Source organism: Chelonoidis abingdonii, chromosome 3 (assembly GCF_003597395.2).
Source record: "Chelonoidis abingdonii isolate Lonesome George chromosome 3, CheloAbing_2.0, whole genome shotgun sequence".
NCBI classification, from domain to species: Eukaryota; Metazoa; Chordata; order Testudines; family Testudinidae; genus Chelonoidis; species Chelonoidis abingdonii.
This window is the reverse complement of record NC_133771.1, coordinates 24963674-24981424: the sequence shown is the minus strand read 5'-3', so window position 1 is coordinate 24981424 and position 17751 is coordinate 24963674. Positions and strand designations below refer to the sequence as shown.

General features: G+C 43.1%; 1 protein-coding gene across 3 annotated transcripts in view; it reads left to right on the top strand.

Annotated features, from left to right (window-relative positions):
* The window catches only part of GEN1 (GEN1 Holliday junction 5' flap endonuclease), a 42595-nt gene extending 26062 nt beyond the window's left edge, over positions 1-16533 (top strand). For all 3 annotated transcript variants that reach the window (XM_075063660.1, XM_075063659.1, XM_075063661.1), the window contains 9 exons: positions 252-325; positions 873-964; positions 2920-3070; positions 3187-3223; positions 3321-3401; positions 12007-12137; positions 13865-13926; positions 14507-14650; positions 14904-16533. In XM_075063660.1, the coding sequence (XP_074919761.1) occupies positions 252-325; positions 873-964; positions 2920-3070; positions 3187-3223; positions 3321-3401; positions 12007-12137; positions 13865-13926; positions 14507-14650; positions 14904-16351 (2220 nt within the window). In that variant the 3' untranslated portion in view covers positions 16352-16533. The remainder of the gene's footprint in view (positions 1-251; positions 326-872; positions 965-2919; positions 3071-3186; positions 3224-3320; positions 3402-12006; positions 12138-13864; positions 13927-14506; positions 14651-14903) is intronic.
* The last annotated feature ends 1218 nt before the right edge of the window (positions 16534-17751 follow it).

The window sequence follows — 17751 nt, the reverse complement described above, 5'->3', positions numbered from 1 at the left end:
ATTTAAAACTGCTTTCCTATTTGTGTCTGCCTTTTTGTTCATTTCAAATCTTAGTCAAAACCAATTTATGTTCCCCTACTCAGTCCTCTGAAATTCTTTTTTCTTTTTTTTTTTTAATGTATGAATTCTGCATTTGAGATGCAGTTTGTGTGAAAGACTGTACAAAATAGTGTTATATTACACCTAACAGATATCAGTGTTTTACATTAGTTTAAACTTTAATATGTACCATGTTTCCTTCTCTCTAAAAGGGAGTCCCAGGAGTTGGAAAAGAACAAGCTTTAAAGTTAATTGGGACTTTGCGAGGTCAAAGTTTACTGCAGAGGTAAAGTTAAAGTTTGTCTTGTCTCCTGAAATATTTGAGTGTTTTAAATTGTCTTATTGAAAGACAGTTTTATGATGCACTTTGAACCTGAGTCTATGCTACTCATGTTTTAATTTTTAAGGAGACAAAATATTAAATTTCTTACATGATGATCAGCTGTGTATTCAAACAATACATTCTTCCAGGCAAACTATTTTTTTTTCAGTTAGTTATTGCTTAAAATTGCATTAACTCCTAGTTCCTATTCTTGCAAACAGTAATACATGTTTGCAGGATCAGAGGAGGTAGATCCTGATCCCAAGCCCACAAAAGTAATTTGAAAAGACACTCATTAACTTTAAAGGGCTTTGAATAGGGTCTTTAGATTCTAATGTTGTCTGGTATGACTATTGCCCCAATGATTCTCAAAGCTAGATGTCCCAACAATCCATAGTGTACACTCAAAAGTATATTTACTGAAACAAATTGTGTAAAGGAAAACTAAATAATTTGAAGAGGATGAATTAGATGGGATTGTATTGTATTAAAGTTTGTAATATAATTTTAGGTTTGATCAATGGAAAGGACAGCTTCAACGTGGTAATGCATCTGTTCTAACAGTTAACAAGATGACTCATTGTTCTGTGTGCCACCATCCAGGTCGGTATGAAAAGGGGTAGATTTTTGTTTTAATTTGATGCACATTTTATTTGCTCCCCTGCAGCAGCGTCCCTGGGTAATGAGGCTGCCCTCCATTGTGGAGCCTTATAAGTACAGTAACTCCTCACTTAACGTTGTAGTTATGTTCCTGAAAAATGTGACTTAAAGCAAAACGATATTAAGCGAATCCAATTTCCCCATAAGAATTATTGTTACTGGGGGGGTTAGGTTCCAGGGAAATTTTTTTCACCAGACAAAAAACTATATATTATATAGATATACACACAGTATATGTTTTAAACAAACAATTTAATACTGTTCACCGCTATGATGATTGTGAAGCTTGGTTGAGGCGGTGAAGTTAGAAGGTGGAAGAGGGAGGGATATTTCCCATGGAATGCCTTGCTGCTAAATGATGAACTAGCACTCTGCTGAGCCCTCAAGGGTTGTTAATGTAGCCTCTCACACAAGGCAGCACGAACTCGAGGGAGGGGAGGCAGCATAGCAGACAGAGACAGACACACACCTTGTGTGTGGGGGAGAGAGAGAGATGCACACTGCCCCTTTAAGTAAGTTGACCCACTCTTAAGTGCATTGGCTTTTTAAGTGGATCAGGAAGTTGAGACAGCAGCTGCTGCCCCAAGCTCTCTCTGTCTCTCCCCATCATGTCCCCTCCCTGCTCTTTATGGAGAAGAGGTAAGTGGGGTGCAGGAGCAGGGGGGAGGGGGACACCCTGACATTATCCCCATCTCTTCCCCCCCCTGCACAGCAAGCAGGAGTCTCTGGGAGCATCTCCAAGGCAGAGGGCAGGAGCAGCACATGGCAGTGGGGAGAGGGACAGCTGAACTGCTCGATTGATAGCTGGGCGGCTGCAGCACAGGGATCTTAGGGGAGTGGGGAGCTGTTGGGAGGCTGCCAGTCCACCCTGGTTCCAAGCCCCCACCAGCTAGCTGCAACGGGCTGCCCTTCCTGCAAGCAGTGGACAAAGCAGGCAGCTGCCAAATGACATTAGAAGGGAGCATTGCACAACTTTAAACCATCATGTTCCCTAATTGCTCAGCAACGAAACAGTGTTAACCGGGACGACTTTAAGTGAGGAGTTACTATATAATGCCTTTTGAAATAGATAATTCCCTTTAAAATATTTTAAATGACTTGCATTAAAAATTGCTTTTCGTGCAGGTCTCAGCTTCTGGATTAGCTTTCTTTAAAAAATATAAACCCTCTCTCTTGAGGATTGGTGATGGAGTAGGACCTTTTTTTAAACCTGCAGGCCACTGGTACAAGCCTAGGCCCTGTTGGAGGTGTGCAGAAGATGTTGCTATTGAATTGCTGTTAGGTGGTGTAGGTCTAGGTTGGGCAGGTATTTACATCACAAACTGCCGTCATAGTTGGCACCTTTTTGGCAGTGCCAATAAAGAGAGCAAAGACTGAACTGACATTGAGACTGAACTACTCAGTCATTCATGCTGGCGGGCCCTCCATTAACAGGATTGAGATATATTAGCAGAAGACATTTGCATTGCTATTCTTCTTACTGTGTCTGGATTTTATTTTTAAATAAATATTTTATTTATTTAATCTCAAGGCACTATCTATCTGGCACCTTCAGTTCAAACCCAATGCTGCTTACAGCAAGAAATTTTTAGGGGGAGGGAGGGGGTGGGAAGAGAGAGAAAGAGAGTCATTCATTCCACAGTTTTGTCACTGTGTCACATATGCATGATATATGTGGGTCTTTAAAGAGATAATTTTACAGAATAACATTCTGCAACATTTGAACTAACAAGAAAAATCTGATTTTTATTGTAACTCTTACTCAGTATTGCTAGTGTGCTTAGCTCTGTATACAGCAGCTTTTGGTGATATACCAACATATACTCAACTTTATGAAACACTCTTGTGTAGTTTGGGAAACATGGTTCATCTCATTCTCTTTCTTCCTTTTTCTGTAGGTTCTTGTAAGGACCATGAGCTCAGTGGATGTAAACTGTGTGGAAGTGTTAAGTCCTGTGAACCACATGACAGCCAATACTGCTGCCTTTGTGAGTGGCATTGTTCAGAGCAAGTGAAACAGACAAATGCAGTGGAGGACAATATCAGAAAGTAGGAATGTCTTCAAAATGAACTGCTCTTCATTGCTTTCAGGTGCAGGGTGAGCATGCAAGTCCTGCATCACACACGTTTCTAGCCTGTTCCTAATGTGTGTGTTTTACTTGCAGAAAAGCTAGAGGTTGTGAGGGCTTTCCATTTTCTGAGGTAACTAAAAAGCCTGCTAAAGGTTCATTTTTAATCAGTGAATTGGATTTACGGCTAACTTTGTTCTAAACGTTCTCTTTTTTTGCTTTATTTCAAGGTTATCGAAGAATTTCTTGTAAACAAAAACAAACTGGTCAGGATAATGGAGCACCAGAGGCCAAATTTATTGTCCTTTCAGGTACAGAATGATACATAGAGAATCTAGCTCTTTGACATGTTGCATTTGTTAGTATGCAATGCACTTGAGAATATTAATGTTAATTAGTAACTTTTATCAGTGGGAACAATGTAAGAACCTTGCAACAACTTTAATATACATGTTTGTTTGGAAATCTGAAATTAAGACCTTATAATAGCTGTAGAAGGGGACAATGTAGTAAGAGGAATTGGAAAACAGGATCACTCACAAGTACTGCAGCTTTAGTTAGATCTGAAGTTTCTTTTCACATCCTGTCCTGAATTGTAGAGTTGTTATGACAGCTAGCTCTCACTTACGAGTTCTGAATTGCCACCTACCAAATTTGGAGGCTTTTCTGGGAAGGTCCATCATCCTAAAAATTTAAATATCTGCTCTGGCATGCTTTCTAGAAGTTATGTGAGTGGATATAGATTTTATCAGCCTACAGTATGCATAAGAGAGAGATACCATGTATCATTAACACTGTTTTCAAGTACAATGGATGAAATCCTCATCTGGTGTAAATCAGCACAGCACAACTGACTTCAGTGAAACTAGTATAATTTGTAGTAGCTACGGATCTGGCCCACTAATAGATAGGTCCATAGTGGGTGAGCAGGATGTATCTTTCTGCCTAGTGGGAAAGGAGAAGGAGGATCCAGTAAACAAGAAAATAATGGGGAGGGGGGGAGGAAATAGCTAGAAATAACAACCCTATAGTGAGAAGGAAAGTGTACAAGGGAGAGAGAGGGCAGAGAACACATGAGAGAGACTGGACAGAATAAAAAGGAATTTGGTGGCAACTGTCATGGATTGGTAAGAAGGACACAAGGTAATATCCATTTCCTAATTTGTAGCAAGGGAGCTCCATCATAAAAATAAAAAAAAATTGTGAACCGCTGTTCTCGTTTTTCAAGAAATTTGTTTCAGTATTGACATTGTATTGCTCTTCTGAGGATTAGTGGTATAAACAATGCCTTCATTGTGCTGTTGAACTAGCCTGACTACTAATATCCTACCAGTAAGAACTCTGCACTTATACGTTTAATCATATTCTAAGATGTGTTTTAGTTGTACTCTATCAATACAAAAGGAAACATTGAAGTGTATACACCAAATTGTATTTAATCGACACAGTTGAAGAGGTCCCCTTGTGTTAGAACAGCATTGTCTAAAAGTCTATAGGTAACATTTGAGACTGATCGTTACAATGCAAAAATCACAGGGCTTAAATAGGCCAGCCCTTTATGCCTTGAGTAAGTGATTTTGTTCTTGTGCCCAGTATAGAATTCTCCCAGGTTTATTGTGCTGGGTGATTTCAGTGTCCATTGGAACAATGACTCTTCCAGACTGATTTACAGATTACCCAGCAACATAATTGTGGAACCTTACCAAGTGGCTTCTTGCGGCATAACGGAGAACTATCTATCTCCATTTTGTTTTGGGGCTGATGTACTGAAGTTGGAAACTATACCCTTCTTGGTTAGGTCATCTCCAAGGCTAACATTAAGGGTACGTCTACACTGCACGATTATTTTGAATTAGCTTAAACCGATATTACAAAACAGATCTAATAAAATCGGTTTAGCGCGTCCACAGTGGGATCACGAAATCGATTGTTTGCGTCCATGGTCCAAGCTACATCGATTTCAGGAGCGGTGCACTGTGGGTAACTGTTCCTCAGCTATCCCATAGTTCCCACTATCCGGTTGAGAGCACAGTGCCTGATGGGGCAGAAAACATTGCCCTGGGTGGTGCTGGGTACAGCCTCACCCTCCCTTTGTGAAGGCAGCAGACAAGCCTTTGGCGCCTTTTTCCCGGAGTGCATTAGCAACACGCCATAGCACAGCAATCATGGACCCTGAGATCACAAACGGTATCCTGACCATTGTCAACACCTCGCGTACTCTCGTGTTGACATACTGAACAATGAACTGCAAAGGCAGGAGGAGAGGAGGAGGCAGCTATTGTCTGAGCGGCGAGCACAGCGATGACGAGATGGAGGCAGAATCTCCTAACCGCTGGCCCCAGCGTTTTGGAGCTACTGCTATTAACGGGGCATCTTCTACCCATTGAACACCGAATTTGGGGCAGGGAAACAAGCACAGACTGGTGGGACCGCATTGTTTTAACGGTGTGGGACGATTCGCAGTGGCTGCGAAACTTTCGCATGCGTAAGAGCACTTTCTTAGAACTTTGTCACATGCTTTCCCTGCCCTGAAAAAGCCATAATACAACATGAGAGCAGCCCTCACAGTGGAGAGCGAGTGGCAATAGCCCTCTGGAAGCTTGCAACGCCAGACAGCTAACCGGTCAGTCAAAAATCAATTTTGAGTGGGCAAATCTACTGTGGGGGCTGCAGTGATGCAAGTAGCCAAAGCAATCGTTAAGCTGCTGCTACGAAAGGTTGTGACTCTGGGAACGCTGCAGGTGATAGTGGATGGCTTTGCTGCAATGGGTTTTCCGAACTGTGGTGGGGCCATAGAGGTAACCCATATCCCTATCTTGGCCAGAGCGCCAGGGCCCCCAGTACGTAACCGCAAGGGGTACTTTTCAATGGTGCTGCAAGCACTGGTGGACCACAAGGACGTTTCACCCACATCCACGTGGGATGGCCAGGAGGGGTTCTGGACGCTCGCGTCTTCAGGAACACTAGTCTGTTTAAACGGCTGCAGCAAGGGAATTACTTCCAGACCAGAAAAAACGTTGGGGATGGTGGAAATGCCTGTAGTTATCCTTGGTGACCCAGCCTACCCCTTGATGCTATGGCTCATGAAGCCATACACTGGCAGCCTGGACAGTGGTCAGGAGCTGTTCAACTACAGGCTGAGCAAGTGCCGGATGGTGGTAGAATGTGCATTGGCCGTTTAAAGGGTCGCTGGCGATCATTACTTACTCGCTCAGACCTCAGCCAAACAATTCCCGCTTGCTATTGCTGCTGCTGTGTGCTCCACATCTTTGTGAGACTAAGGGGGAGACATTTATGGCTGGGTGGGAGGCTGAGGCAAATCACCTGGCCGCTGAGTACGGAGCAGCCAGAGACCAGGGTGATTAGAAGAGCATACCTGGAGGCGCTGCGCATCAGAGAAGCCTTGAAAACGAGTTTCAGCACGGCCCAGGGTACGGTGTGACCTGTTTGCTTCCCCTTTGATGAACCCTCCGCACTTGATGGACTTATACAGTGTAAGCAACCCACCCTCCCTTTTGATTACAGGTTGGTGAAGGAAACATTCAGTCTCGTTATAAAATATTATTTCATTATTCATTAAAGTAATTATGCATCTGTTAAAAATCATGTGTTTTCCTTACTACTTTCCCTGTAAGCAACCCATCCTCCCCCTTTCGATGTATTCTTTATTACAAAGGAACTATAAAAAAAGGCAGAGAACTAGGAGGTATCCCTGGCTGCTGTGCTTTGAGGGAGGGGGAAGGAAAGGCCATTAAGCACATTGTAGCGTAATTACAGCCTTTTACTGAACTCTCCAGGGGGTGTGAGGGAGTAGGCGGGTGCAGAAAGCCTTCCCCCACGCGTTCTTACACGTCTGGGTGAGGGAGATATGGGACGTGGGCTTGCAGGGAGTGATACAGGCTGCAGCGGCACTCTGCTACTGCGCTGCTCTTCCTGAAGATCCACACATGGTTGGAGGAGATATCAGTTTGAGCACGCACAGATCCAGCGTTGCATCTCGCCAGCGCTGGTTTCCTGCCTAGCCCTCTCAGATCTTCACTGGCATCTTCCTATACTTTGCTACCACATCCTTCCAATCATTCTGTTTATCCCTCCATTGCGTGTTACTTCAATAGTTTCTGTGAACATTCATCTCGCGTCCTTCTTCTTCCTCCGCCGTATCAGAGCACGCCCTCATTGATGGCGTAGGACTGCAGAGAATTGCAGCTGCATGGGGGAGGCAAACCAGGGTGATAAGTATGTGGAAAGATACCTTTTACAGAACAATGCTATACTCTTTCACAAAGAACACTATCCACCTTACAGAGCACATTTTGATCTCTATACAAGGTCGCATTTTGTATCGTTTAAATATTCAGGTGCTGTGTGACTGGTGTGGCACACACACAGACGCAGGTACGGCCACCCTACATCCACGCGGCGATGGTAAGTAAGGCTTTAAAAGTTTGACTTCTCCGCCGTTGCATGTACACAGTGATCATAATGATGCCTTGCTCCTGTTAAGAGGAACCTGCAAAAGCCCAACCCCCCTCTTTCACATCCACCAACAGCGCATGGCTCCTATCATATACGATCGCTGCTAGTGCTCACCCTACTTACCCCCCGCAACACGTGTGCTGGTAGCTGGGAAGAATCCTTGCTTGCCAACGCTGAAAACTTCGTCGCTATCCCCTCCTCCCATCCCCCCGCTCTGGCATATGCAAAATCGCCATGTCTGCCCCTATTTACTCCTGATTTTCTACAAGTAACAATGGATGATATCTCTCTCCTGAGAAACCACGCAGAGGCAGATCGTTTGTTTCTGCATGCCTTCAGTTGCAATGCCTTCAATGCCTGCAGTACCAAATGTCTGCAAAATGCATGGCCGTTGAAAGTTAACCTACTAGGGGGAACGGGATAAGGCTGCCTGGCCAGAAAACTGTTGCTCATATATATAAGGGCTTTTGAGTTCCTCCACGATCGATTCATGGAGATTTAATTTGGAGGATTTCGCTTCCATCCAGACATGTAACGAAATTTTCCTGTAAACCGTAATGGCTGCGACCTGCAGCAAAAGCCCTGTGTCAATGCGATCTAATAAAAAACCATCTTGTTTTAATCCGTGTTTGATACAGAATGAAGGGACCACTTACGAGGTCGCTTCCATGGCTTTCACTGTCTGAGGCTTGTCGCTTGGGAGCGCAGGACTGTAATTCTTGGGTCTCAAAAAGATCCTGCTGTTGGGTTATACTGGACTGCTGTGTGCTCTCACCGGATGGTCTTTTCATCCTCATTAATTCACCTCTCCATCTTCCCCCTCGGCTACATCCTCAGAAAACACTTGATATTTCAATCCCAAAAGTCTGAATCCATGGACAGGGGTGGGGCAACTGGGTAGCTGAAACCCCAAAATGCATGTAGTTCACATAGAAGCGGCATGTTTCGGCTCAAGCCTGACCTTCCGTTGCTTCTCTGGTTTTCTGGTAGGCTGCCTAAGCTCCTTGACTTTTACTCTGCACTGCAGGGAGTCCCTGCTGTGGCCCTTTTCAGCCATAGACTTTGAAATTCTTTCAAAACTTTTTTCATTTCGTCTTTTGGAACGCAGTGCTGTGAGCACTGAGTCCCATCACCCCAGTATAGCGATCAGATCCAGAACCTCCTGTGTGGTCCAAGCTGTTGCTCTTCTTCGATTATCAGGAGGACTGCTGCATTGATTACCAGTGCACCATATGAGCTCTGTGTGCTCACCTGTGTGTGTGCTGACCCTCACGCTGGACAATCAGGAAATGGAATTCAAAAAGTTCGCGGGGGATTCAGGCTTTTTCCTGTTTACCTGGCCAGTGCATACAGTTGTAGTGTCCGATGCTATATGAGTTGCCCCTGCACAATGGTTCAGAAACCAAACTTGGGAGTGGCTCACTTGGACAGAGTCAATCGCTCCCTTCTTGGTTTCTAAAATAGATACGTCTGCCTGGACTGTCATAGCCCCGGCTGCCTGCCTCCAAAGTGCCCCCCCTCCCCCTTTAACGTGTATGTCGATTGTACGAATAAGTCTATGTTTCTATTCTTGTATTCCTCACGACTGCATGACACAAATGGGGGGCCCTGCCACGGTAGCTGCGGAGGTTGGGAGAGAAGGGAAGCAATGGGTGACGGTCTGCGGGGAACCCCCTGTTAATACAGCCAACGGAGTAGCTGCGCTCTTTCTAATACACTTTCTCTTCTTGTAGGCAGGACAGACTCTGATTTTTAGAAACCATAAGGGAGGGATTGACTCAGTGCCAGTGAGTCCAATCCAAGTTTTGCTTTTGCGTTGCGCCCCCAGCTGATTTTAGCCAGGGGCAATCATGATAGCACACGGACAGTTCAGAGAAGGAGAGATAACCGTCATGTCATTGCCAGTTTTCTCCAGCAGTAGACGGTACAGAACAACTGGTAACCATCTGTGCTATCATGCAAAAGCAATTGAATGGCTGGTGTGTAGCGCTCCGAGTGTCGCCTCTGTCTCCACGCATTAGTACACAAATGGTGACGGGAAGAAACAAAAACGCGGACGTGTCCTAGGGAGTCCGTGCTATTGTTTCTGCAAGGCAATCCAGGAGAAAAGGTGCGAAAGGACTGTCTGCTGATGTTTCCCGGAGCAAGGAATGACGTGACGACATTTACCCAGAACCTCCCGCGAACCATTAACATTAGCCTCAGGGGCGCAGGAATCAATGGAGGAAGGGAAGGGGTGTGCTGAGGACTCAGCTATCCCACAGTCCTCAGCAGTCTCTGAAAACTATTGCATTCTTGGCTGAGCCGCCCAATGTCTGTAGCTTACAACACGGTGTCTCGCATGGTTCAAGTGGAACAGCTCATCAGTCTCTTCCCCCACCCAGCACGAGAAATGAAAGTTAAATAAACCAATCCTTGATACTTACAATGTCACCCTCTTTTGTACTGAATGCTGCTGATAGAGGCGATGCTGCAGCACTGAAGAGCATTATCCGCTCCTCTCCCCTCCCTGGTTGTAGACGGTACAGTACTACTGTAGACAGCAGAAACTGTTACATCTCACCTCTTTTTGTCACTCAGTAAATGGGACAGAGAACGGATAATAACCCTGTGAAAATTTTTGGAAGCAAAATTGGGATTGACTCACTTGGGACTGAGTCAATCCTGCCCTTTATGGTTAATAAAAATAGAGTCAGTCCGGACAAGAATAGGATCAAGTGTATTTAAAGCAGTGTATCACAGCACAGCTGCTCCATGTGTCAGTATTCACAGAGGGAGCCCCTGCAAGTAACGCAACCGTTGCTTCCACCTACCTGGGCTACCACGGCAGTGACCCCCCCCCCCCCCCCATTGTTGGCATGATGTTATGAAGAATGCAGGAATAAGAATCACAGACTAGTTAGTGAGATAAAATGAGGGGGAGGCAGCCTCCATGGGCTATGACAGTCCATGCAGTTCAGAATCTTTTCTTTACACAAGAGAGGAAGGGGTCTGATGAGCTCAGCCCCCAGGTGATAAGATGAAGACAGTTACCAGCCGTTCTGTACCATCCACTGTCAGAAAAAGGGAGTCATTCCCATTTTCACCCAGGAGCCCCCGGCCAGACTCAGCCAGGAGCACTCACTGGGCGACCGTCTACCACTGGGGAGGGGCAGAGGAGCGGATACTGCTCTTCACCGCAGCAGCATCGCGTCTGCCAGCAGCATTCAGTACACAGAGGGTGACATTTACAGTACTCAAGGAATTATTTATTTTACTTTTCTTTCACGTGCTGGGGGGGGGAAGAGACTGACGAGCTGTTCCGTGAACCACGCAAGACACCGTGTATTAAGCTACAGACATTGGGCGCTCAGCCAAGAATGCAAATAGTTTTCAGAGACTGCTGTGGAGACTGGTAGCTGTAGTCCTCATTACCCCCTCCCTCCCTCATGAGCATCCGTTTGAGTCTCTGGCTTCCCGTTACGGTTGTCACGCACCGCTGTGTATCCTGGAGTTTATTTTTCAAACGCTTTGGCATTTCCTGTTCTTTAACGGAGCTCTGATAAAACAGATTTGTCTCACCATACAGCGATCAGATCTAGTATCTCCCGTAAGGTTCAATGCAGGAGCTACTTTTGCATTTGAACTGCATCGCCACCCGTGCTGATCAGAGCTGGACACTGTGAAAGCAGGAAATGTCATTCTAAAGGTCTCGGGCTTTTCCTGTTTACCGGCACTCCGCATCCGAGTTCGGATTGCGGACCAGAGCGGTCAGTGGTGCACTGTGGGATACCTCTAGGAGGCCAATAATGTCGATTTCCGTCCACACGAACCCTAATCCGAGTTATCACTATCGAATTTAGCGCTACTCCTCTCGTCTGGGAGGAGTTCCGAAATCGATTTAAGGAGCCGTTTAACTCGATATTAATGACGTCGTGTGAACGGGTACAGCGTTAAATCGGTATATCGGCCATTAAACCGATTTAAAGTCGCAGTGTAGACTTGGCCTAAGGCTCACCTTTCCTGGCAGGGCAGAAGATCTGTTTTGATGTTCCATCAGACTGATGGCACTGTTTACTTGAATGGTGTATAGACAATGGGCCACTAATGAGTACTCTGGTGGAAGGTGATTAAAAATCTGTGGGTGTGCATGCATGGAAGAGATATGTTATCAGAATCTGATAAGAAAATGTTTAGCTTTCAATGTGGCCTTCCCATTCATGCTGCTGCTATTACACAACTGCTCCCTTAACTCTCAGTTGAGCAGGCTGCTATATCTATCCTATTATGGGTGTCCATTATTCTCCCGTCTTGCACTGAGAGATCATTAGTGTCTTACTATAAGGTGGGTATTAAACCGATGTATAAAACGTAATATGTATTTAAAGTGTTCATTGAGATAACTGTTAAGGACACTGTAACAACAAAATAAGAAGGTATTACGGTTGCATTTCTTAACAGAGACTTGCTTTTGAGAAGATGGAATGGACCAAACACTATGCTTGCAAGAAACTGTTGTCACTGTTGACACACTATGACATGATCAAAAGAAAGTCTGGTCAGACAGATACAGAGCAGCTGCGGGCAATACGGTAATGTATTTTGTGAAGTTTTTTAATTCACTCCATGTTTCTGTTCACTTCTGTCACTGGAGAAAATCTTATTACTTACTGAAGTAAAATTTACTTCCCCGTTTTGCCTCATCCTTGAACTATGTGCTGCCTTTCGAAAAAGATAAAAGCTTAAACCAGTGCTGCATTTCTGTCATTGTGGCTACACAGAAATAAAGTGTGAAGCAAAATGTGTACAAAAGTTTCTTTTAATGCTAGTTTATAGGACATGGTTCTTCACAGCCTCACTTTTAGCCATAGTCTTATCAACTTCAGTGAGACTATACATGAGATAAAGCACTATGGGCATGAGTCTTTGCTCATTGAAGTCCATGCACGATCAGGCCTGTGGTCTATAAATCTTAGTAGGTGACAGGTTACAGCTGGGGAGCTGAAGTTCTTATCATACCTACTGGTTTTTCTCTTATGGCTAATAGTGAATGGTCTTGCTGTTGAATTCTACTATACTTCTTGTCAAGACGGAATATCATTATTGTCTAACTCTGTTAAACTTTCAGTTCAGTGTTGCCATCAAATTCTATTACCAATTCAGCAAAAAAGGGCATGCAGAGAGGCTGTGCACTGCTTAGATGATATACCCACACACATTGCCAGTATGTACCTGTGACAATCTCATCACTGGTCTTGCACCATCATCGATAGCCAAAGACATCCGATTACCTCTCCTTTCCTGCATGGGTGCAAAGCCACCACTGAACAGAGTTATGCCTATTACATAGATAGTAATTTCCCCTTCTGTTTCTGTGTATCTCATCCAGTTTCCATATATGCAGGAATAGTGCCTAAAACCTGTTTTAGCACACATTTACACATTTTACTTTATTGTGAGTAGTTCCATTGAGTTCAGGGGGACTGCTCACAGATGGGCAATAGCACAAGTGGTAAGGTGAGTTTTTGCAGGATCAATGGTGATTATTCAGAATTCTGTTCCAAAGAAATACTGAAAGCAGGGACTGAATGGTTTGTAGAAGTGTTAGTAGAATGTGGAACCTTTTAACCTCTAAGTTGCTGGTTCAAATCCACTGCCAGTAGCGAGATTAAGTTATCATCTGATGGCTGTTCAGTTGCAACTGTCAGTGTAACAAAAAAACATCGGCAGCATGTGCGCACACACACACACACACACACACACACACACACACACAACCTAACTAAACTGCACAATGAGATAAAATGAATATTTCCCCCCAAGCAATATCTCTCTGGCTCAAAACTCTCCAGTCTGAGCAAAGAGACAAAAGGAATTAATAAATAGAGACACAACTGCTATGTCAGGTTGTCCCCATGCTAGGGTTGAGGGCCATAGGCAGGGCAGTATGAAGAAATTTTTCAGTATCACTGCCTTTGTATCTCTTGTGAGAAGGGGGACTTCACTCTCCAGTGATGCTCATCTGGTACCTTTTTATGACCTTTACATTCACTAGTGGTCTGTTTATATGTTCAAAGTCAAGAACTGAAGTTTATTATTTACCTGCACCAAAGAAAAAATTACAGATATTAAAAGAAAATCTTCTGATTTTTAGAATCTGTACTAAATCTACTGATAGAGGAATAGAATTTTTTTCCGTCTGATTAATTTGCATAGATTACAAAATTAAAATTTTGCAATAGGTTTGTGATTTTTCACATTTCTTACTTTAGCAAAATCATTTAGTGAAGTTGGTACCATGTCTGCTTTTGTTTCACAGGATAGTCAGGACACGTGTTAAAAATGGAATTCCTTGTTTTGAAATTGAATGGCAAAAACCAGGTTGGTGTGGTGTTATACACGCGTGGGTTATCCTGTAATGCAACCAAAAACAGTGGACAAAAATCCCCTTTAAAGGAAGTGGGCAGCCAGCAATGTGCACAAGTGACCTGTAGTACAGAGTGGACAACTGTTCTATGAACATATGCAGAAAACACCCACTTAAAATCAAACTGATTGAAAATGCAAACAGCGCTTGGGGTGAGAGTTGTCTGTGGCAGTTGTTAGGCGTATCAGAGCAGCACTTGGTGCACACTTGGAGGGCAAAGATGTCCCTTATACTGACTTGGGACCACGACAGCACATTGGACTCCGGTTTTATTCCTTCTTGGCCCCAGCATATCACCTATATTAGAGTGGTAGTACTTCACATGAAAAAATCCCGCATGACTGGGGAATCTCAACTGCCCATGACAGACTGGTGCAAAGGGGCCTTAGCATGACCGGGGTCTGACCTCTAATCTGCTACTGACCTTTATATTTGAAAATTGTAGTTAAAGACAAGGGAACTGCATTGTTTTTGCTTTGGTCCTTTCCCTTCCTCCATGCCCTCAGCCCTAATGTGCTTTTGTTAATTTTGTAGAGCATTATGTTACAGCAGATGATCAGCCCACAGAGTCATTTGTGGTTACAGTAGAGGAAGAAGCTTTGTTTCAGGCTGCCTATCCTGACATTGTTGGCTTCTATAAAGTGGAAAAGTTGGAAGTTTTGGAAAGGAAACAGAGAAGTAAGTTTGAAAGCTGACCAATGCTTAGCACTCTGTGGGCACTACCATAACACAGATAATAAAGATATTTTCAGGACTGCATCAGCTCTTCCATAGCTGTTCATACATCATATTCAGTGGAAGATTGTGGCCCTAGTAAGATCTCATCTCCTTCCCATCTCCTCTTTTTCATCTGCTAGTACTATAAGGTTAATTTTTGTTTTTTATTTTAACACAAAGAAACACCTGTTATGTATGCTCTTTGTTTTTTCAGGTAAGAAAAATAAACCAAAAGAAAAAGAACACTCAAATATCGATGGTAATGTTGCTGATCTTCTGTCTGTGATGAATTTGCAATCTACATGTGAAAGCTTTCCTGAGCAGGATTCCAAGTCAGATTTTAAAACTCTTCCTGATAATCAAATACAGGAGAAAAGTATCTCCAAATCTAATGATTCCCTTTTAGCTGCAGATTTTTCCACTGTAATTGTTCAGTTACAAAACCCAGTATCTACCCTTCCTCTAACTGCTTCACCCAACACTCAGTATCACAGTGTTTTAGATGGCTCTCTTACTTTACCAGCACAGTTTACTCAACTCCCTGAGGCATCGTCCTCTTATGTTTCTTCTATGATAGTTGATCTGCAACTGGGTAGCATTGATTGGGATGGAACCTCATTCAGCAATTCACCAGCACGTGTTGATTCTGCCTGTTGTTCAGTGTCTGAGCTTGGTGCATCTAATAATTGTATAAGCCAACCATGTACACTTCAGCACAAAACAAGGGAAAACAAAAAATATTCTGGTGCCACTCAGTCTGATGAAGATTCTTGCATCAGTGCAGAGTATTTGGTTCGAACCCCTACTGATCTGGTAGAACAGCTTCAGAAGTTGCCTTTAAGAGAACGAATATTTCTGAAGACGTCTGTGCAGAAAGATACTGCACTGTCTCTAAACTTAGTGCAGCTGAAACCTTTACAATTGTTGAAACAAATTAAAGAAACATCAATTCCTGAGACTGTTTCCACTTATCCTTCAATTCAATTAAGTGACACCACAAAGGAAATCAAAATGTTATCAGAAAAATATCTGAAAGTCTCGAGTGTACAAAATTACCAGGAACAGTACAAAAAACCTGGCAACTTGGTACAAATGGAGCAAAAACACCCCAAACACAGCTGTTTGAAGTCTGTCGGTTTGAGAAGTCATGCAGCAGAGCCTTTGCACTCAGAAGGTGAATCACTAAAGTTAGCAACGGCCACAGATAACTATCACATTAAAAAATTCAGTACTCAAGCTACTTGGAAAACTTCCATTAAAAAGAGTGTGTGCCATGACAGACATTCTTCTAGTGAAGACAGTGATGATGGGACTACGATGGATAAAAATCAGATTTACAGAATTAAACAGCGGAGGCAACTGAATCCAGCTCAGATGAAGGAAAACATCACCAAGGAGAGGGGTAACGGAGGATCAAATCTTTCAACTAAATGGAGAGAGAGAGAGGCAAATTTAAAAATAAGTAGCAATAATTTGTCAATGCAAGTATCTCCAAAACCTGCCTCGGTAGTGGAAGCTAACAGTTTCCCAAGCCCAATACTGTCATTTAAAAGATTAGATTCCTGTTCTTCTCTGCAGCAAAGCAAAAATGACTGTAATGTATGGATAGATAGTCCCCTGCCTCTGTCTGAAAGGCTCAAACTAAGACTCAAAAGCAATTAGTATTTCATTAAAAATACATTACGTTAAACAGTTAACTTGGTGTCTAAAACTCCTACATAATTCCTTTCCTCATTCATAGCATTGGCATATGCAAGCTCAAGAGACACTGTATTGTGAAGTTGACATAGTCATAATTAATAGAAAGCATTGTGAAGTCCTGCTTACTTGGTACTGAAGTGTTAACTTTACTGGGGTGTTAACTTTATACAGGCTTACAAATACTTGGTTACCAGTGGTTTTGATCATTTTTAAAAGAAATGACCAGATAAATTCAGCAGTTGAGCTTGTCTAGGGTAGCTGAATTTATTTGTCTGATATGTCCTATAATAAACTGCTAGAACACACGCCTAGTCCAGAAAAGAATAAATAATCACTTGAATCAGTGCCAGCTGAGTGGACTCAAAGTGAGTATTTTAGGTGCATTCTAGTTCTGTAATTGCTATCTCTACACTTTTATTTAAATGTAATTGTATTAAATTAATGTTTGTAGCTGGTGGCATTTTTTTGCTACAGAACAAGAAGAATGAAATGTCTGCAAGTTTTGATGTGCCTTTAGGTAATAGCAGAGAAGAGGTTAAATTATAGGAAACGTAAAATTACATTTGCTATTGCAACTTCGTTTACAAGCATCACATATTTTAAATCATTATTTGTAAAAGGAGCCTTGAAATTAGACTTAAAACAAAAAAGCAACACAGTAATTTCCACCCATTAATACAGAGATACAGTTGACTGGGACTACATATCCCACACTACATACTATTTCCCACAGATCAGATCACCACTGAGTTCCCCATTGCTGTAGATCAGGGGTTTGCAAGCTGGGGGTGGTGACCCCTCAAGTTGGGGGTCATGAGATGGTTATGTGTGGGTCATGAGCTGTCAGCCCATGGGTGGGCCTGGCAATGGATGGGGCTGACAGGCCTGAGCCATTGTTATGTTAAATTAATATTAACACACACACCCATTTCTAACTTTGGGGTGGGAGTCACAGAGGCTTGCTGTATGAAGGGGGTCACAATACAAAAAGTTTGAGAGTGGCTGCAGTACGTGAAGTTATGCATGACTTCATCATAGCTAGCAGCCAGTGAAGACTTTTTGATCAAGAAGCAATAATGTCAGGTTTACAGAATTTGTAGAAGTTAGAGAAAAGGAGAACCTATGATCTCAACTAATCAATCCCCTTCCCTCTTGCAGGACAGTTCTCTTCAGTATGTTTCCCAGAAAAGGGGAGAAATGGCTCCTTTACAATAACTTTCCATGAATTCCTCTTCTGCAAAATGGGAGAAATAGTATTTCTTTACCTCACAGGTGTTTGTGAAGGTAAAATTATTTAAGTAGTGTGAGGTGTTTAGATACTACAGTAAGGGAGGTGATAAGTACATAAAATAGAACAGAAA